General features: G+C 43.8%; 2 protein-coding genes across 5 annotated transcripts; both read right to left on the bottom strand.

The window, feature by feature from the left end:
• Positions 1–7: 7 nt before the first annotated feature.
• On the bottom strand, positions 8–12,431 carry TrpA1 (Transient receptor potential cation channel A1). The gene is made up of 17 exons (XM_017172552.2): positions 11,867–12,431; positions 10,118–10,355; positions 9,671–9,826; positions 6,850–7,006; positions 6,697–6,787; positions 6,398–6,593; positions 5,871–5,978; positions 4,733–4,921; positions 4,095–4,323; positions 3,459–4,039; positions 3,086–3,400; positions 2,193–2,300; positions 1,760–1,983; positions 1,225–1,702; positions 1,004–1,166; positions 672–944; positions 8–614 (listed from the first exon to the last, which is right to left on the bottom strand). The coding sequence occupies exons 2-17, from the start codon at positions 10,250–10,252 to the stop codon at positions 319–321; spliced, it is 3,699 nt and encodes a 1,232-aa protein (XP_017028041.1). The 5' UTR covers positions 10,253–10,355; positions 11,867–12,431; the 3' UTR covers positions 8–318.
• A 584-nt stretch (positions 12,432–13,015) lies between these two features.
• mfr (misfire) lies at positions 13,016–20,047 on the bottom strand. 4 transcript variants are annotated; one of them, XM_070285289.1, is made up of 15 exons: positions 20,032–20,047; positions 19,697–19,923; positions 19,279–19,640; positions 19,096–19,219; positions 18,855–19,032; positions 18,345–18,793; positions 17,033–18,285; positions 16,808–16,979; positions 15,524–16,748; positions 15,328–15,464; positions 14,198–14,379; positions 13,962–14,082; positions 13,549–13,839; positions 13,385–13,485; positions 13,016–13,329 (listed from the first exon to the last, which is right to left on the bottom strand). In XM_070285289.1, the coding sequence occupies exons 2-15, from the start codon at positions 19,874–19,876 to the stop codon at positions 13,152–13,154; spliced, it is 4,953 nt and encodes a 1,650-aa protein (XP_070141390.1). In that variant the 5' UTR covers positions 19,877–19,923; positions 20,032–20,047; the 3' UTR covers positions 13,016–13,151. The 4 variants fall into 4 exon arrangements, with proteins under 4 accessions (XP_070141390.1, XP_017028611.2, XP_017028610.2 ...); XM_017173122.3 differs by lacking the exon at positions 20,032–20,047 and having other exon boundaries at positions 18,855–19,053; positions 19,117–19,219; positions 19,697–20,007; XM_017173121.3 differs by lacking the exon at positions 20,032–20,047 and having other exon boundaries at positions 19,697–20,006.
• Positions 20,048–20,860: the final 813 nt, after the last annotated feature.

The raw sequence follows: 20,860 nt of genomic DNA, 5'->3' as shown, positions 1-20,860 counted from the left end.
TCTGGTTAATATGACTTTATTGTTTTAATAGACTTTTAAAAGACACCGAAACAGCAGCAATTGCAGAACTTTAGGTGCATATAAAACTACAGATAAATAGCAAACAAGCATGTGGTCCTTGCCAATAAATTCGTTGTACATTCCTTTAAGGACCTCTCACACCACACGATCTTCTCACATGCACACACAGACGACAATCCACGTTGGATTCTACACACAATAAATTGAGAATAATTGAAATATTTTGTGACATATACACAGATAGGATATATGTTTGTAGATATATGTATATAGAGCAGGTTCTGTAGGATCTCCCCCCTACATGCTCTTGTTGAAGCTCAAGGCGGCCCTCAGCTTGTTCCGGATGCGCGGCGAGTTCCAACGATTCCCGCCAGCCGATCCCAGCCCAACGACCGAGCGCAGCTCATTGGGGGATATGCCCTCGTCCACGTCGTCCGCCTCGGTCTTGATCTCCATCTTCTGGACAATAAGACGCACCAGGTGATGCTGCTGCTCCAGCATGCGGCTAATGTCACGCAGCTTGCGTCGCTGACGCTCTAGCTCGGCGTTTATATAGTCGTCGTTGTTGTCAAAGGATATGGCGTCCATGGAGGCTGCAAAGAAGCAGAACTTAATTCTCCTTTCATAAGGAGTATCCCCTATATACTCACAATCCTCAGTAAATGGATTAGAGAACCACTTGCGCAAAATAAAGTCGCAGAGGCCGAGCTTGCACTTGGTCTCATTGGGATACTCGATTAGCTCCATTTTGTCCACTCGCTGCAGCCAGACATGGGGTAGCTTGCGCTCCAGCTCCGTGTGGAGAACCACCTGCATGGCCAGGCGCTTTAGCTGGGCATTGCGACGCACCGATTCAATGTCGCCAACGGCCAAACCGATAAGCAAGTTCATCAGGAGAATGGGCATAAGGATCATAAAGACGCCTGGAAAGGAAGTAATAAGATAATAAAGGTAGAAGTTGGATATTAAGTCAGGAGCCTACTCAGAATCAAGAAGGAGGTCATGGGTACTTTCAGCTGGTCGCGATAGTAGGTGTTCACATAGGTGCCCACAAAGTCCAGCTCGCCCAGCATCATCGAGAAGGTACGCAGCAGGGACATGGGTATGTTGGAGAAGGACAAGTGGTTCGGTTGGGGGTCAATAATCTGCAAAAAATAAAGTCAATTTATAACCGAGTAATAAATAAAAACATTCTTAACCCACCTTTGACAGCAGTATGTAGAAAGCCAGGCCAAAGGCAATAATCAGTATGGAGAATACCATCAGCACCTTGATCAGCGTCTGCAGGATCTCCAGGAACATCACCACGTAGATGCCCACCTGATCGAAACGCTGAAGGAACAACAAAAGCCGAAACCAGGACAAGAAGACAGCAATTGAGGCCGCCGAATAGTGGATCGTATTGATGGCTCCGTCGGGCTTAAAGGCCGGCGTTACCATCACCAAAGCGGAGATGTACAGCACCCAGGAGATGATGTTGACCGTTTCCAAGATGTAGTGCAGCTTTTGCTGATAGATCTGTATAAGTTCCCGCATTGAGTTGAGCAGGATGTAGACCACAATGACGATGGCACAGAAAACGATGGCCGTGGTCCGGTTGATGCGCTCCTCGCAAGAATCCAAACGGATCTGTGAGGCAACCGCCGGATTCTGGGAGAGATTCAGAGTCAACTCTTCCCAGCTGAAAAATAACACTTGATAAAGTTTTCAAATATATTAGGCCCAGCCTATAACTCACCCCATGTTGCAGTACTGGCTCATCGTCTTGTTATTATTTCCCGCCCTCAGCTCGATGTTGTTCATCATCAGCGAGGAGTAGATGGTCACAAAGACCAGGAATATCGAGTAGATCAACAGGTTGGCCAGGTGAAAGTACTTGCCGTACGAGTTCCACTTCATCTGCAGATACTTCTGGCTTAGAGGATGGGCCAGCAGCTCCACCCTGCCGTGGGTAACCATGGTCTGACCGGGATAAGGGTGAAGGCAAATATATATTAGTTATGAGCTCTCAGAGATCAAGGAGACATTTACACATACACAACATATATAAGTTACAAAAGCCAGATACAGTGAGTTGGTTGTTAGTGGGTTAGTTTTTAGCTTTGGGGACGAGATACAATTGCAGAGCTGCTCGTTGGTGAGATCTTTAAGAGAGTTCGGGGCACACTCACATTCACCACGGCCAGGGGCGCGGGTCGCCAGCGGGGGTCATTGAACTCTTTGCGCTTGGCCTCGATCTGTTCGGGTGTCTTTTGGTAGGGCCAAAACGAATATTTTATCTGGATGGTGGTAGCCAACGTATTTTTATTTAGATATCAGCTTTTAAGCTATCAAAATAATTAATGGGTTATGATGTGTTACTCCTAAGTCTAAAAACCTTGAAACTCAAGGATTAGTTTGGATTTGTGTACGTGGGAGGTTGCTTTCAGAATCCAGGGGCGGGTTCAATCTGAGGGCATCACTGTCTTGAAATTCATCTTTACACATATTACCATAATCTTGAAGCAGTGTGCTGACCAAGGTTTATGTGAAGTAGAGCATCTTGAATGCTTAGCAAAGCATGCTATCGATTGGAGTTAAAAAAAATGTAAGGGTCTTTAGCTCCTTGTTTTCAGCTACCTTAAAGGACAGGCTTTCTGTCGTACACCATTTGTAAGTGTTTATAACTCTCATTCCTAAAGAAATATCATTCTAACTTTAAAATCTTAACCCTAATATCTTCAAACAATAACCTCACCTATTACAATCCCAAGTAAAAAGGAGCGGAAAAAACAACACTGAAAACAAGCATGCAATGGATCTGATCTGGTATCGATTCCAGGTTCCGCTTACATTCAATGCCGGCAACGGAATGGGATTCGTCGTCATTATCGACTCTCCGGTTTTCTCGTCAATCTTGGCAAACATAAAGGGGCATTGCAAGAATGCAAAAGAGTACTTGATCTGGTCAGGATATAGGTAAGGTAGGGGACGGAATAGAGAACGGTTAGCTTCGGTGGAATGAGAGGCGAATGTATTCGATGGGGTTTCCCCTGGGATGTCCCTTGGGAAACGGGCAACTTACGTAGAAGCTCTTCGAGTCCTTCTTGCAATTGGCTTTAGTGATGCACTTATCCTGCACTGCCTCGAATACCTTCGGCATGGATGCAATCAGCGCCAGAGTCACGCAGGGATGCTTGTCCGACCGCAGGGCCATCACCTCATTGGCCCGCTCCTCGTGTGTGACCATGGCCAGGGCCGCCTCCGGATACTTGTAGTAGATGGCATAGTCAATGGCGCTCATGTCCAGGACATTGTACACCAGCTTGCAGCCCATGGACATCAAAACGGAGATAGCGTGCGGCTTGTTCTCCATGGTGGCCAGGTGGAGAGCCGTGTTCTTTGGGGATTATAAAAAAGTAACTAAATTGATTTGACGTTTTTTAGGCACCACTCACCCCATCCTTGTCCACCTGATCAAGCAGATGCGAGTGCACCGAGTGCAGTAGCTCAATGGTCTCGGTGTATCCAGACATGGCCGCCAGGTGAAGGGGATTGCGACCGGTGTGATCGCGATGCAGTAGGGCCCCACGGTTTAGGAGCAGCTGCACCACCCGCGTGTGTCCCTGCTGGGAGGAGATATGCAGCGGGGTCATGCCGGCACCATCGCTCTCGTTGATGATGAAGGAACCCTTCTCCGAGTCCAGGAGCTGGCGCACCGTGTTGTAGCGACCATAGCGGGCGGCAAAGTGCAACGGGCTCTCGTTGTTGTTGTTCTTTAGATTGATGCACGCGCCTAGCCGGATGAGGTTCTCCAGCGAGCGAATGTGGCCATCCCTGCTGGCATAGTGCAGCGGCGAACAGCCCATGCTGTCCTTCTCGTTGAGCAGCAGCTGGAGCTGGGCATGGGTCTGGCAATTGGCCACCTGCTCGGCAAAGTCCGTCAACCTGCCGCCGTTCATAATGACAAAGTGCAGCACATTACGGGCGGCAGCATCCTTCACGCTAATACAGGCTCCCAGGCGGATGAGCAGGTGCACTGGAATATAAGAGAAAGTTAAATGTATTCTTTATAATAAATTAAAATCTCTTACCTGTCTTCCAGCCACTGCGCGAGGCGGCCAAGAGCAGCGGCGAGCGGTGCTCCTTGTCCAAAGCATTAATGTCCGCACCCTCGGCCACCAAATAGGACACTATGTCCGGGTGATCGAACATGGAGGCGCAGTGCAGCGGCGTCATCTTCTGCACGTCCGTGCAGCTCAAACAGATGCGCTTCTCCATGGGCTGCATCTCAAACATCAGCTTCACTATGTCAATGGCGCCCTGAAAACAAAAACAATGCAAATAGAAAAGGAACAAAAATCAAAAATAGGAAATGGAAAATGGAAAATGGAAAACCAAGCCGGATTCATTCACCCATGGTGTGCGTTACGCAACATTTGGGGGCGCCTTTGTTTTGCCAGCGGCAAAGTCACGTTCCTCTTGGTGTAATTTGCATAAGAATTTGTCAAATTAAAGTCAGCCCAGGACACGAGTCTGCGACTTCAGGACCCCGCATCTCCTTGGCGAGGCTTTAACACTGTTTTCCCTTGACTTACTGACCAAAAACGCTTTGTTTACGCACATCTCCATCCCCATTTCCCCTTGGAAATGCGAGAGTTGTTAAGCACTGAGCTCGCTCTGGCTGCCTGTCAGTTAACCCCAAACAAGTGCAGCTTTACACTTCACTCACCTGAGCGCAGGCCAGGTGCACTGGCGTTGAGAGATCATGTTGCTGGGTGGATATCTTGGCGCCGGACTTAAGGCACAGCTCCACCGCCTTGATGTCGCCGCCGTGCACCGCCGAGTGGAGTGGCACATTGCCCTCGGAATCGTAGAAGGATATCATTTCCTCGCGAGTGCAGCCCCGCTGTTCGCCCCACTGCAAGGTGCAAGGTAAATTAAGTAATTAGATGAGGGATTTGCAAGGATTTAGCTTCCGCTATGAACGTTTTCTTAAGGTTTATGTATCCATTCGGGCATCTTAGTTACTCTTAAACGCATTCTTAAATCTGTTCTCGAAAAACCCAAACAATTTTGTCTCTACAAAGTCAATGACCGACCTGTCTAACTTGGGCCCAACATTTGATATTTTTCAGCATCTTCAACTTTTCAGCTAAAGGAAAACATTTTTCTCTTTTTTTTTGGCCGACCTTACATCATGCCAGATACATATATTTTTAATCCGTAGAGATAGAGTGAGGCAGGCCAGCAGACGAATGAACCATTACAAATTTGATACTTTTTCAAGATGTCGCTGTCACCGCGGCGTATACGCAATTTCAATCGCAGAGGAAGGGAAATAAAAATAAACTCAAACCCAAACTCTAAGCTAGAGTGCACGAAAGGTCAAGGGGGGTTGGGTTAAGTGAAAGAAATCAAGCAAAGCGGCCCAAAGTCCACAGTACGAAGGGGATAACTTCCACAATGAGATCAAAGCCGGATGAGATGGCATAGTTATCGGTTGACGGGAACAATATCATGCAGCTATCTGTATACACTATGAAATATTTTAGTTTTAGCTGGAAATAATTGAAAACTTGGACTTTTAAAGTAACTTTTATAATGTGAAAAGTATGAGAGTTTTATAAAAAATATTTAAATAAGTTATTTTTCGATTTGAATGCTTATTTCAGGGTTTTTAATTATTTCAATTTATTATGTATTATTATGTTTATTTATGTATTTTAATATATAATAATTTAATATTATTATAAATTATATATAAATATTATATATACAATTTGGCTATCTAAATTATATATTAACTAATAAAAACATTTTCGTTTCGTGTACACTCAAATTATAAATAAGGAAAAGGAAACACTTGCCTGAAAGAAGACCTCCATTGTCTTGGAGCTGGCATTCTTGGCCGCTTCGTGTATGGGATAATAACCATTGTTACAGGGCTTACGTGGACATGCATCGAACTCGGTTATCTGGAAGATACGACGAGTTACAGTAAACGGAAGGCTATTTGAATAATTGACTAAGACTAAGACTAAGACTAATACTGATACTAAAACAAATGCTAGGAGGACACACACAAGCACTTCTAGAGCTGGGCAAAAGGCCGTAGCATACTGCTAAGGGCAGACAATCGAACGTACAAACCTTTTCACCGTTTTTCTTGCCCATGATAAATTAATCTAGAGAGCGAGTGTGTGTGTGTGTGTGTGTGTTGGAATGGTGTGATGTATCTCGGGTGAAAATTGATTAATGATTACAAGCGTGTGTGTGTACATGGTCCAATTGGCCATCAAAATGCAAATAAAATGCATGAATGAATACCCAAAAGCAAGTCGCTAAAAGATAAAGTGATTACATGGAACGATTGGGAAAGACTCACACCACTTACCAGGATGCGAGCGCACTCCTCGTGGTCGTAGATGGCCGCCAGGTGGAGGGCGGTGCGTCCATGTTCTCCGCCCTGCTGGATGTCGATCACGTTCCGGTACTGACCCATCACCCGCAGCGACTTGACCTTGTTCAGCTCGGTGGCCAGGTGCACAGGCGCCTGCTTCTTCTCGTTAAGCACTCCAGTGTCCACCGGACTGCAAGGATTGTCGGAAGAATAAGGAGGGTTTCCAGGAAAACCAAAGAAAAATATTTCCTTAAAGAGATGCAATGGTTGCTCCTCCTCAATAGATGACTTACATGGACAGCAGGTAATCCAACGCCTCGTAGGCATCGCTCTCCACAGCAATGTGGAGCGGCGTGTTGCCGGCATTATCCTTTGCATTAAAGTCTGTGTAAATCACTCTTAATAAGTCGGCCCATGGTTAATGGCTAATAATATCCTCGGCTTACCTCCGTTCTGGTCGCGAATATAACGCAAAATATTAACTCGATTACGGGCAGCCGCCTGATGGGCCGCCGTTCGTCCTTTGGCATCCTTTAAAGCGATGCGCGAGTTGTCCGCCATGAAGAGGCGCTTGAAGTCGTCCAGGTTCCCGGACTCGGCCGCCTGTTAATGGAGGGGAACAAAAAGGTGTCTTAGTTTGTAGCGACTTCAATTAAGTTCAAGAGAGCACAACAGTTTTGTTTACTTTCGCAGACACTGAAGGAAATATATAAAAATTGGCATGGAATAAGTTTGTATTAATAATGGGAAAACGTTTTTTTAAATCTAAAAATTATGTAGATAAATTTCCGATCTTGGTTTAGTATTATTTTCTACAGGCAAGACTCTTTTAGAATTTAATTTCGTAATAAAATATTATTATTTCTATTTTTTAAATCACTTTTGGAACAAAATAAATACTTTCACCCTCTAACTCAGATATTACTTTTAATTTGTAAATATATTTTAATATATTTTTATTGAAATTAGAAATTAAATATTATTTTCTTCCGTTCTCTGTGGGAACTTTGCAGCGTAAATCCTTTGAGATAAGTGGTAGTGAAGGGACCAACTCTATGAATTCAACAAGGAGGTCAAGTTCCACTTATTTCCTTCTGGAATTTTTTATTTGCCTTTCTGAGAGCAAGGTGGAGAAAAAAAAAGAACATTTGCCACTGCAAAATGTCAATAGATTTTTATCATTAACTCGTTCTGACGACTCAGTAAGTGTATTGTTTTATATACGCTTCAGCAAACAGATAATACAATAAACACAATTTCTGGAGAATAGAATAATACAATCAATGTTTTGAACACATTTTCTGGAACATTTTTAATTAACAAAGTTTTTCGTAAAAGCTTCGAAACGGGAACGCAAACTTTCTGCTCGTGGAAAGTGTCTTGTGATTTGCTCTTGGCTAATTAAATGGATTTTACCTCTAGAAAGTCAACGATTTGTATTTTCGGTGCGGAGGACATTCGAAGGATTCGTGCCCACTTGTTGGGCAAGTTGATTGGCGCCATCACGGTGAGCTCTGCTCCTCGGATACAGCCGCTGATCAGGTAACGCAGCGGATTGGTGAGTTCCTCACGCTTCGGAGTGTCCTTTTCCTTTTCCTTATGCTTTTCTTTATCCTTTCCCCTCTCCTTGTCGCCCGTGGTCATCGTTGGACTTAATTACTTGAACATTTGTGTTTGCTCTGCGGATTAATTTATATTGCTATTGCAGTTGCTGTTACTATTGGCCTCAGAGCCGAGTGGTTGACATCGAAGAAAGTTTCAAGGGCTCGGGCTTATGGGGATTCCCCATATGCACTTGTTTTTTGTATGAGGCTAGCTTTGATTTGCGGCTATTGTGGGTTTTTATTTGGTTTGAAATTGAATCTATATTGTATCGTTTTATTTAGGGTTTTTCTGTAGGAGTTTTGATCTGATTTATGGCTTTCAAGTGTTTATTATTGTGGCTTTACGTTGATTTTGAGAAATTATATTTGATTTTCTTTGCTTATGTTATATATTTGTAGGTCTTTGGGGATTTTAATTCAAATTATATTGCATCATTATATAATTCATGATATCCTGGCTTTTTTATTCTCACTTACAGCATTTTTAGACATTAGACAGTTTCTTCTTTAACTTATTTTTTCGTTTTTATAAATTTTAAATTATTTTAAAATTTCATGTATTTGTATTTCTTTATTTTTTTGACTCTATTAATTTTTTTTTTTTATTTATAAAGTCCTGTAGTTATGATATGCATTTGTTTCTTCAATTGCCAATATATAAATGTTTTTACTAGTTTTTCTGAATTTACTTTAAAAAAAAACCCTCCGTTCTTCTTTCCACTTTAAAAATAATTTGTTAATAAATCCAGCACTAGAAGGTTTATTAAAACTTTCAATAAACTCCAAGTCTTTTTTTTAGTAAATTCTCTTTAAAAATATACATTTCCTTTCATATTTTCAATTAATTTTCGCCTCTAAAAAATCTCTCAAATAAAACCAGCAGCCTTATTGCAATCATTGCCTGACATTTATGAGTATTTTCTGTCAGATTCTTCCACAAAGCGTTATTGAGTTATGTTACAAATTAGATTGGCTTGCCACTGATTTTCTAGCCAAGTTAACTTGATTTTTGGTTAGAGCACTGGTGAGAGAGAAAGCCACTGTTTTAGGAAGTGAGGTTCGCGTACGAGAAGCCGTTGAATGACTGAAATCTCGGGCCGAGTTATCCCGCTTTTATAGCCAACAGGCAGCAGCTTCGTGTCGGGTCCTTTCAGCAGGACATGCTTCGTGAGCTTCGTTCAATTTGGCAGTCAATTTATGTTTCAATTTCAATGGTTTTCTAATGGGCTTCTAATTTGCAAAGGACTTGTTGCATTCCATGTCCTGCGGGTATTGGGTTTCGGATGTACCACCTCGCACCTTAATTAATGTATAGCTTTTATATATCCCCTTTGAATGTTCCTATAGTAATTTGTTTTAAATTTATCTTCTACAAACTATAGCCTTGATAAAAACCTATAGAAATTTCATAGATACTTTCTATATTCTAAAGGTTTTTCAATCTAATATATTTTAATTTTTATATGAGAAGGGTTTTATATTCTTCTCGACTATTTCGGTTCTCGAAGGTTCTTGAAACTCGTGGGCAAGATTGATTCAAAAAGCATTTATCACAGCTCTCACCCAGGGACCTGGGTTCATCATTTTTCATCACTTTGGGGAATTACGGTCCGACGACGTACTTGCATTTAACCCACCGCCATAACATCCTGGATCCACTCACCCGCAATATCCTGAAGGGGCTGTCACGCAAAAGGCAGACCTCCGCCGGCGGCTCCGCGGGCAGGATGGCCTCCAGCGGAGTGTCCGCATCATCGCCATCGATTTCTATGCGCTTGGGACCCGCACTGCGCTCGATTATCATGGAGAATATCCAATACTGCAAATAAATACCAGTCATGTTCAGTTGGGGGTATAATTTAAGATATATTATTGGATTAAAATAGCGTTAAAATGCCATTTCAAAAGCATTTATTGGATTAATATTTTAATAGTCATAAATGAGAGATGTTCTGGGGTGCATAAAGGAATTAGTGGGAATGTCTACAAAGAATTTAACTCAAACCCAAAGTATTAAAGTTTTTCAAGGCTCCTAACTAACCCCAACTAACTTTCCCTATTTACTCTCCATAAAAAACCCCATAAAACCCGATATTTGTCCAACACTCACCTTGCTGTTCCGGCTATTGCTGCCGCTGCTGTTGCTCCTGGGCTTGGGAATGAGCTTCGGTTGGGCCTCCATCAGGTCCGGCGGCGAGAGGGCGCCGCACTGGCCACTGTAGACTCCGTTGTACAGCTTGGGCATCCTGGGAGGACAACTAGATCCTTTGCTGGTGCGGCTGCTGGTGCTGCTCGCTTGCCGTGCGTCCGTAGCGGCTGCTGTGATCGTGAAGGGCCGCTGGTCGCGACTGTACATGGCGGCGGTTAGTATATTCGGTATTTCGCAACTTATCTCAAATTATTGTAATCGGGGGCTAATTAGATACTGATTGGCCTAAACGGTTTTGTAGACGCGTAAGCTGACAGCAAACCAATTTAGATAACACCGCTTGACAGTCACATGATACGGTAGATAAGGATAGCACCGAGGAGGACGATTTCCCGGGGACGATGACTGTGCCGCGTCGCAACTGAACCCTGACTGCAACTAGGGCTAACTGTGAAGTAACCCTTGGACAATTACACGCACCGCAATATACAGACATATATATTTAGACAAATGAGCATGCTATATATATCAATGTGGGCAAGTGTGCGTAAGCCACCGAGTCAATGGCCGTTTGTCATCCTTCCATTCAGCCGTTGCCCGAGGGAATCCACGCTGCGGCCCATTAACTGGAAGTGTCTAATTAATGGCTTGTTTATTTTCGCCAGTCACCCAGGACAAAAATTTGCATAATGCCAAGCCTCCTGGATTCCAGCTAACAAATCCTGTTAACAATTCAGCGAAATGCGGCCTCATTTGAGAAGAAATTTCTAGGCGTATTTTGAGTTTAGAATGAAATAACAGAGATATTTAAGACACCATTAGTTATACTCTCTAAAGAGTATATTTTTAAGGTTTTTGGTGATATGAAATCACAATAACGGATGCGCAAAAGTATACTATTTCCTTCAACTATCTTTGTAATGAATAATTAAAGAGCATCATTCTAGGCATTATCTTTGACATTTTATGATATATCCGGGATTTATTTTATTTTTTAAATCCGAAATAGGGCAGAATTGTATATTAACTTTGCTCAAAAGTAACACTTTCTATTTTTTCTTCATTTTGAAGTCCCGACTTACTCCAATTCCTCCAGCCTCATTTCGAACCGATTTCTCCTAGACTTGAATGCGAACTGCAAGTTGTGCTTAGTTCCCAGGAAATTCCTAGTTGGCTTTGAATAACCTAATGAAATTACAAAGATATCCATCACGATTTGGGCCTCGATTTAGCACTGGCAGCTCTGTTCAGGGACTAATGAAATGAAGGGCTCTGCCCACCAGGTGAGACAGTGCCAAAGGGGCTCTGATTATTTCCACGCGCAGGTGGATGAGTTGACGAAATTTGAGGCATTCGATTAGTGTAAGTGCTGCCCGCTGATGGGCAAATATTATAGCAGACATCGGCCGACTGATGGGTAAATAAATCTATTAAGTGAGAGGTCATTTTAAGGGGTTACATTGCATCCCTTATTTTGGGTGTCTTAGGAACTATGAATTTTGTGTTCTGAATTAAATGTTCATCGTATGATTTAAAAATCAAGATATTAGTCAGGAAAGAGCCTAAAAAATCCACATAAAACTAGTGATAAAATCATAGCTACCTACTTAAATACGTTTTAATGCCAATTTAAAGATAACGAATTCAAAAAAAAATATTTTAAGCTATATAAATTAGTTCTTTGAAATGCAGAATGTATTCCACTCTCACCTTAGTTTGAATCACTCGTTTCTCTTCCTTTATTTTTCACTTTATCAGTGCGTTAAAAGTGTTCCTTGGTGAGCAGCGGGCGATGGCAATGCACTTACATCCTTCAGTCGACTTTAAATTTAAAGAACTTAAACTTGATTTTGATCTCCGCCAAGACCAGAACGGAGCACACGGAGCAGGCACAACTGCGGCAGCAGCAGGAATTTTCCGAGAATATTCGCACTGAGTTTAACCGCATTTAAGGCTGCTTGCCATATGTTGCCCTGGCGATCCTTTCCTTCGCCGCGGAGGAAGCACTACAAGCACTCGCGACAAGGACCTCAACGGCAACGCTCACAATTCCAGCTCAAGCGCTGATGGACAGGCACTTTAATTACAAAACCTAATTAGCACCTTTCAATATAAATAAAATAATAGTTTGCTCCTTGACACTATAGCTCCTTTGGCTGCTTTCCTTTTGAGGAATTTTCAATGTTGGGATAACCGTCAGCTTCGATGGCTGGACACCGACTAAAACGTGGCAGCCAGTGGGGCCTGTGAATCCATGGCAGAAACAGTTCACACTGGTTCGGGGCGGTCCTGATAACGACTGGCAGCCTTTCGTCACTTTGTCGCCTCGTTTCGCCGCCATTAACACATTAACCGTCCGGCAAAATGGCAAAATCGAACCGATATAGAGATACCATATGCATACATGGACATCCCAGCCACAAGTTCACAAAGTCCACATAGCCCCATCGCCACCCACATGGTGAAATACTCGAACTCAAGTGGCTCGGCGATAGTTCTGGATACTTTAAAGGGCTTCCAGTGGCCGGAAAAGCGGAAAAAAGTGATTTTCCAACAGCGATAGCGATTTCAAGTGGAGGAAGGATAGCTGAAGGGTACAGCTACTGCTATCTTGTAAGGAATTTTCTATATTTTCTAAAATAGTCATAAATGGGAGCTTCTGGAAGTTTATAAGAATATTATTGATTTCGTCAAGCATTTTCTTAAGAAATTTCCTCATTAATCTTATTTTGAGTTCTTATGAAAATCTATTTTAAATTAACAATTAAGTTAGTAGCCACTATCATTTTAGCCCCCACACAAGCATGGCCATTAGTAATTTTATTTAATTACTTTAGGAACCACACTGAACAGCGGGGCTATGAAAAAATAACGAAATTTATTGGAAAATATTTAAAAATGCAAACAGCAATTCAATTTAGCTCAGAACATAAAACGAACAACTAAACAAACATATAAACAAACAAACAAATTAAAAACCCTTAAAAATAAAACCTCACTTAAATGGAATGCCCATGAGCTTGGCGGGCAGGTCGGAAAAGGTGAACACTAGTCCCACGACAATGGCCAATATAAGTACAGTCCAAAGGACATACTTCCGTATGGCGGGCCAGAGAATGTGCTTGAAGGATTTCCAAGGATTTGTTAGGGGATTGAAAGAGGTATCTGGCCGGCTGAAAGTTAGAGAAAGATAAGTAAGAGTAGGAACTTTTGGTATCAAATTCTTACTAAGGTGCCTCTAGAGCCATTGGCGGATCCTGTCCAAGTCCAGCCGGTCGGTTGGATGCCTCCATATCCGTGCAGACTTCAATCTGCAGCTGCATCTTGCCCTAAAAATAACCCATGAGAGTCTTAAAATAGGACGACTCTAACCATGACCATGATGTACTCACCATCTTGACCTTTTCTCTTTCGGCTTGCGCGGGATGCGGATTACTCTCAAGGGGAAACCACCCGGAGATGACCTTGCGCTTGAAGAGATTGATGCGCTTTCGTTTCTTAGGAAACGGCTTGCACAACTGGGCGCTGCTGTATGGAACGTGCATGTTGGAGAGATTCAGCTCCAGAGCGGCCAGGTACTCGTCCCGTGTGATTACGTCCTTGTCCCACACCTGCAGATAGATAATGGGCGGCCTCTTGAACTCGATCTCCTCCTGCAGCCCATGCTTGCGCCGGATGACCATCTGCAAATTATAAAATATATATATTGCGAAATATAGAAATGGAAACCGGATAGAGACTGGGCGGATAATTAGTGGCGGATTGGTTACCGCCAGCAATTAGGCAAGGTCAAGGCAGGACTCACCAGGTCCTCGTTGGGGGAGTACTTCATGCCGAAGACCATGCGCCAATTAAAGGCCGCATCACCCGCAAATGAGCGGTAATGGATATCGGTAGATTGCTCCTTGTCCTCGTCCTCGCACCATCTGCAAAGCATCGCGAAAAACGCGAAAACATCGGTAATTGCATATCGCTTACACGGATCCCAGTTGTTTCCCGCAGGGTAATGTTTGTCCCCCTCCACCCGCACCCAGCACTCACCCAATCACGTATATGTCGCTCATTAGTTTCCCGAAAATGTTCCTGTCGCCGGCCTGGATGCCTACCAGTTTCTTGACCACGACACGCACCTCGAAATACGCAGGCGGCACCGGCGTTATGTCAATGGCATTGGGCACATAGATGTTCGCCTCGAATAGCTCGACCCACAGCTGCAGCTTACCCTGGAGAAGGATAATGGATAAGAGGAGGTTTGTTTTAGGAAATTAGGAAATTTAAATATAATACTAAATGGGTCAGAAGGTATGATAAACTAAGAGCTAGAGCTTATACTTATATATTAGCTTAAAAATAATAATTTGCATAATATTTGCAATTATTCATTAATTTTATTTTTACGTATTTAAAGTATTTAAATCCTTGACAATCTTCATTCATATAAATTTATTTATTTATTTATTATTAAAGATAGAGAAGTTTACAAAACTAAACTAACTTAGTTGGTAAAGCGCTGGAAACAGGGCCTTCGGCTTTTAAGATTCATGATATTATATATATTGTTTTAATTACATATTTGACATTGTAGTTTGGCTACTTAGTTGGTAATTTTTATTTATATACATTTTGGGTATGTTTTTATATTTTGTGGTAAAGATTGGAAGATCTTAAGAAAATTAAGATTTTTTCTAGATTATCTGGGTTAAGTTCGCTGAGGAGATTTGTTGGGTCTGTGTTTTTGAAAATGGATAGTTTGGTGGGGAGGAGTGATGGGCAGGAGTTTAAAAGGTGGGATATGGTATTGTCGCCTTGGCAAATGACACACTTTATGTTTATTCAATAAAATAAAACTCATGTTCTTATCAAAGATTATATGGTTTAGTGCTATATTTTATTCTAGATAACGCTTGTCTAGACCATTTTATCATAATTAACGACAAATATTTATTTATGACTATATTTAGCAAAGCTTATCTTAGTTAGTTCTGGCCATAAATCATAATGTTGGGTTAGGTTAGGCACAATAGTATGAAGGATATTATAGGAAATATGAAGTCAAATAATTATACAAAATTATAGAAGTTATCTTAGAAAATTCTAATTATTTCAAATGTAAATAAATGTAATTTCTTAATTATTAATGCTAGTTGTTCCAACTAAATTCTAGTACTGACCTGTTCAACGTTTGGATAATCATCACGATAAAGGGATCGGGTTTCCACATGCTCAGGCACTAGTTTATAGCCCAGAGAAGGAAGCTTCTCCAGGTTCTTGAGTACGGCCAGGCTGAGGCGCTCACCTAGTGACTCATCTATAAACACAGACATTTTCAGTAGTACTTAAATCCATATCCAATTATAACCATCAAACCTTTTGAGATCACAGTCTCATCCCCAAACAGCATGCCGTCTACCTCGATGGCATTGCCATAGTAGTATGGCGGGGGAATTCCCCTCTTTTTACAGAGATCCAAGAGGATCTCCGAGGGCAATTTGTGATCGTGCCAATGGTTGTAGCCACTCTTGCTATACTCGTTGGCCAAACCCACTGTGGCCCGATGCCTGCTCCTCCAGCGATCCTCCAAATCAATGAAAGTATGACCGATAATCTCATCCCTGACCTTGTCATGATCGTGAACAACGATTTGCAGCATGTGGTCTCCGGGTAGGTTTGCCTCCAGCTCGAATAGACGCCCGAATACAGGATTGCTGTGGTTGGGACTGTAGTTGGCTCGATCGGTAACGGTTTTGCCACCGAGGTAGATCTTCACGTAGCAATCGGAGTCACCTTTCAGATCCCTAGGACGCATCTGGATGCCCTGGACTAGGTACACCCTTACGATTAGCTTCACAGTCTCCTGCAGTGAGCGTAGCGACGCCTGGTCACGTTGATTTAGAGGATTGGTCATGGGACGAATCATGTCGCCACCGGCTTCCGGATCCTCGAGAACCGAGCACTGGCAGGGCGTCAGCTTAAACTGCAGCTTCAACGTGGCATAGACATCCTCTCGCGGAGGACCCTGCTTCTTGAACTTGACTCCGTGGACCAATGAAACGGCCAAGGCCCAGTCCTTGAGGTAACCGAACTGCGACTCCTTTTCCAGCTCGTTGGGATAGATGACCAGGCGGTGCTTGTGCTCATGGGTCATTTCCGCTGCACTCCAGTACATCGAGTTGTAGAACTTGGTCCACCAGGTGTACTCCCGCTCATCGCCCATCTCCGATTCGTCCAGGTTACCTTCGTACTTCAGCGCCTGCCGGTTGGCGTAGGCAGCCGTCCTCAGCCCCAAGATGAACAACAATCGCCTCCACCAGCTGGTAATTCTGGCTGGCGGGCCCTCCTCCTCCCATTCCAGCTCTGCATCTTCATCCGTCTCCTCCTCCTTCTCCTCGACCGCATCCATAGTGACCGTGGTGGAGGTATCACTGGAAGGCTGCCTCCTTGCGGACACACACCTGAGCGTCTTGTCGCGTTGAAGGAAACTCGTCGAGTTGGGAATAAGAGCAGCTCCCAAGGTGGACTCACTGTTGAAGCCGGAAAGCAGCACGTCAGTGGTTATAATGGGTGGCCAGTACTCCTGCTGATCGGGCAGGCTCTGGAAGGGATGGGCCACTGAGGATATAGGAGCTGAAAATTCCTGGGATATTAACCTACCACGACACCCGAGGCATAGGCCACCAGGAAGTTGATGGTGTTCCGAACGCGAGCCATCGAGGGTCCACTGGTCAAGACCAGGTCGCCCATCATCACCCTGATTTTCCGCTTGCCCGCCGAGCTCATGCTGCTCTTGGTATAGTTTCGTAATCCCACAAAGAATACCTCTAGGCTGTTAGGAATTAGACTAAAGCGATTCACTCTGGAATTTATCCCCAAACTCACATAAAATTCTGCATATTCGGTTTGATGGCTGCGGGAATTCCCGTGGCCAGCAGTGGCTCCTTGCGTGCATCTTGCATACTGTCCTCCAGAGACAGTTCGATGAGCTCTGCCGACATCAGGACCTCGGCCTGAACGGAACCCTTCCTGGATATTGGCACCCATTTAAGTGGCGGTGGAGTCAAATGCCTCAGCTTTTGCAAATTCTGAACTGGATTTGTGCACCACCAATGGCTACCTGTGTCCTCCCAGTTGGAGCCGGTGGCCCTATCCTCGCTGATGACGCTGGCTGACACGGAGCCCATGCCCACGATAGTATCGGAGATGATCTTTTCCGAGGTTAAGAACTCCAACGAGAGCAGGGGTGGATTCTTGGCATAAAGATTGACGCCTCCGGGAAGGGAGAGGGATTTGAAGGTCATCACGGTATTCCAAATGGGAGTTAGTGTCCCAGGGGATCTATAAGTTTCGCCGACCTGGTCCGCAAACAGGATCCTTAAGTGGGAGTCGACGGCGCTCTTCTTCTCGCCCCACTGACGAATCTTGGCCTGATGAACGTAGACGTGGCAGATAAACTGTGTCTGGTCTGTGGTTGGCTGCCACAACATGGGCTCGAGACTGTTCCAATCCGATCTGACCGATGTGAAGAAATCCGTTCTCTCGCGTTCCACAACGATAGAAAGGCATCCCGAAATAATGGCAGTAGTGCAACCACAATTGGGACAGGTGTGGGTACAACTGGAGGCCTTGAAGGGAAAGCTCCTCAGTCGCCAAGACAGCGTTTCCTGCTGCAGCGGTAAGTCCTGCTGGCGAAGGTGCAGAAAGAGTTTGGCATTCAGGCGACACCTTCCCAGTTCTTTGCCTCCCGCGCTGAGGGTCAAAACCAACTCCGGCCACTCGTCCTGCAGGCGGGCCATATTACACAAAGCTCCAATCTCAGCCACTAGGCGCTGCAGTTCATTGACCACATCCCCCATAGTGGCTCCCAGGTGCTCCAAGTAGCAGCTACGCAGTCGCTGCCTCAGCTGGTGGAGCTTCTGGGGCAGCTTGACGAAATAGTCCAGCAGGTACAGCTGCCGGTTGATGTCCCAGGTAGTTCGCTGCGGTTTCACCTCGTGGTCGAAGCGGTGGGCATCCAGACCCTCCTTGATCCTGGTCAGAATATTACCCACAATGGCCCTCAGGCATTTGGCCTGTTCCTCTTCCTGCATTGGATGCTTCAGCTGGAATATCTTGAAGATGTCCAGCTCAGAGTGCTGCAAGAATTTTTTAGAATATTATTTAAAGGCTCCCAACGATGTATCCTGCATCATACCATGAAGTTGGCCACATCCAACATGAAGAAATCACTCTCATACTTGGCTCGATTATCTGGCAAGCGGACGCGGAACATGCAGGATCGGAAGGGAGCCTTTCGGCGGAAACTCTTCGAATGCAAGGAGGATTGGAAGCGACCCGATGGCATCTTTAGCATTCCTTCCAGCACATTGGAGCTATGCTCGGCCAGACACGCCGTAATCTTGTACTCATTGTCCGAAGTCTGAATGTTATGACCCATTAACGGGAGGAACTCCACCAGGTATATTTCGTCGTACCAGTAACGTGACTCATCCAGGCCCACCACCGTTTTCGAGGACAGCGCGTGACTGGGCTGGGATTCTGTCAGCATCTCGGAACGCACTTCCATTAGCAGGCGACCCACATAGACCATTGGGTTGATGGGGTCGTAAAGGTGTATGTAGGTGGGTCCCAAAGACGGGGTGCCTATGAAAAGAAGAATTGACATGAGTTATCCCAATTTAAGGGAAGATTCTGAATTCCTCACCTTTAAAGGCGATTTCCTCGAAGGACAATTCGAACTCGGCCACACACTTCCACTGCAAATTCTCGTGGACTAAAATTAAGATGAGGAGCCGCTGGGCTACAGAGGGATACATCCAGGCGAAGTAGATCTCGTGGTTCCATACAGGCGTCGTCGTATTCTTGGCCACCGGGGTTTTTCCCTTGAAAGGATAGAATCTGTACTTTAAAAACGAAAACATACGTCAATGGCGAGTGCCAGATACATTGAAGCCGGCGAACGATACTTGGATCATGTAGCTGCTCTGCCGGAGGAAGTAGCCCCGGTAGAAGGCTATGAAATAGCGGATGTTGCTTGGAGCCATTGAGGTAGCGTTTGTCAGCAGATTTCTGAGGAGATATGTCATATGAAGATTACAAAGGATAATTCTTAAGCCACGAACACTCACTTTTCGACGTCATCGAAATCGTGGTCCACTGCCCACTTGTTCATCGTTTGGGTATCCGGATTCCCCGGTCGCAGTGAGCTACTGACCACGGCACTTTGCTGGGATACGATAGCCAAATCGATTTGCAGGTAGCCGTGGCTCTCTTGGGCCGCTTCCTGGGTGGGATTGTCCCCTATGGGTACCTCTAGGCGACCCCACTTCTTAAAGTACCCATGATTGACCTGGTTCCATACGCTGTGCAGATCTACCATCAGCTCGCTCACCACTACGTTCTTCTTGTAGGTCATGTGCTTCTTCAGCTCGAAGAGGATCGTCAGCCGAAGGAGTTCGGCCAGGGTGCAGTTGAACTCGAAAACAAAGTACTAAGGATGAAATATACAGTTACCATCCAAGGAAGAACATCCTTTCACTCACTCACCTCGTTAAAGAACGGGTTCTCGGTGTTGGGGTACGACTTGGTGCTTTTGGTCATCTTGTCCACGCTCATCCGCACGTACAGATCTCCGGTAGATACGCCCACCTTGATGGCCTTGTGAATGGTGATGCAGATGAGGAAGTCCTGCGTGGCTCCGGCAAAACAGTCGTCCATGTAGCTCATTCTCTGTCCAACTGGCCTGGTAATCAGGTTTCGGAGATATACATTTTCTGAGTCGGATCGAAATCGGAATGGAAAACATGGGCAGAAGGTGGATTTTGAAGCATTCCATGACCCAAGGCTCATGGCTTTGCTCGTTTGATTAGAATCGAACTTACAGTGTTAGGAGCCTTTTGAATGTTGTGATTTTCTGAGAATTTATTTTAATAAGCCAAATATAACTTTTTCATATAAATGATAATATAATTTACGGAAAATGATTAAATAAAAGTTAGTTTTTTAAATTCTCCCATGATCTTTAATAAATAATAAAAAAAAATAAATATTGCCAAGTCAAAAGAATGTTTATTTCCAAACGGTACAAAATAAACGCAATAGAACGTTCAAGGGTTAAAGCAAGTTTTTCAAATTAACGTGATTTTCAACGTTCTGGCAACTCTAAGCGATAAGCTCATCTTGAAAGCTCCCAGCAGACGCTTTTGTCCGGCCATGGAGTTACTCTTCTCCACTGTGGGTCCAACGACCACTTTTGTTGGGGAAAATTAAAAGCTCGTTTTAGAGATATCAACACGGAATCTGTTTAACAACTTTTATTGAAACGATTGATTTATTTTAATAAAATAAGTACATATATATTTTATAGGTCCAATGCTTTTCTAGTAGCATAACAGGCATTGATTAAGCTCATCACCATTTGAGGGTATAATGACTGTAAAATTCAAAAGAATATTTTTAATACAAATAAATAAGAAGAATTAAACTAATTTTCAGAGATAAACTCATCAGACGTTACTTATTGGACATCTTCAAAAGTTAGACATATTTTGGTAAATTAATTGTAAGAGGTTTAATATATATGAATCAATCAATTTTTTATTGAAATTGATTTCTAAATTTGGCATTCATAAATTGTAAACCTCTTACAATTAATTTACCAGAATATGTCTAGCTTAACTTTATTCAAGCCTGGCCTACAGTTATACAATT

Source organism: Drosophila kikkawai, chromosome 3L (genome assembly GCF_030179895.1).
Source record: "Drosophila kikkawai strain 14028-0561.14 chromosome 3L, DkikHiC1v2, whole genome shotgun sequence".
NCBI classification, from domain to species: domain Eukaryota; kingdom Metazoa; phylum Arthropoda; class Insecta; order Diptera; family Drosophilidae; genus Drosophila; species Drosophila kikkawai.
This window is presented reverse-complemented; position numbering and strand designations above follow the sequence as displayed.

Bases quoted from the DNA above. Each gene is read 5' to 3' on its own strand.
- mfr (XM_017173122.3), bottom strand. From the start codon at position 19,999: ATGAGCCTTGGGTCATGGAATGCTTCAAAATCCACCTTCTGCCCATGT. The intron at 18,794-18,854 runs GTGAGGAATTCA...TTCTTTTCATAG, and splicing joins CGAGGAAATCGCCTTTAAAG to GCACCCCGTCTTTGGGACCC. The intron at 13,330-13,384 runs GTAAGAATTTGA...TCTAACTTTCAG, and splicing joins ATGGCTCTAGAGGCACCTTA to CCGGCCAGATACCTCTTTCA.
- TrpA1 (XM_017172552.2), bottom strand. From the start codon at position 10,252: ATGCCCAAGCTGTACAACGGAGTCTACAGTGGCCAGTGCGGCGCCCTC. The intron at 2,301-3,085 runs GTAAGTTGCCCG...ACCACCATCCAG, and splicing joins AGGACTCGAAGAGCTTCTAC to ATAAAATATTCGTTTTGGCC. The intron at 615-671 runs GTGAGTATATAG...GCTTCTTTGCAG, and splicing joins TAATCCATTTACTGAGGATT to CCTCCATGGACGCCATATCC.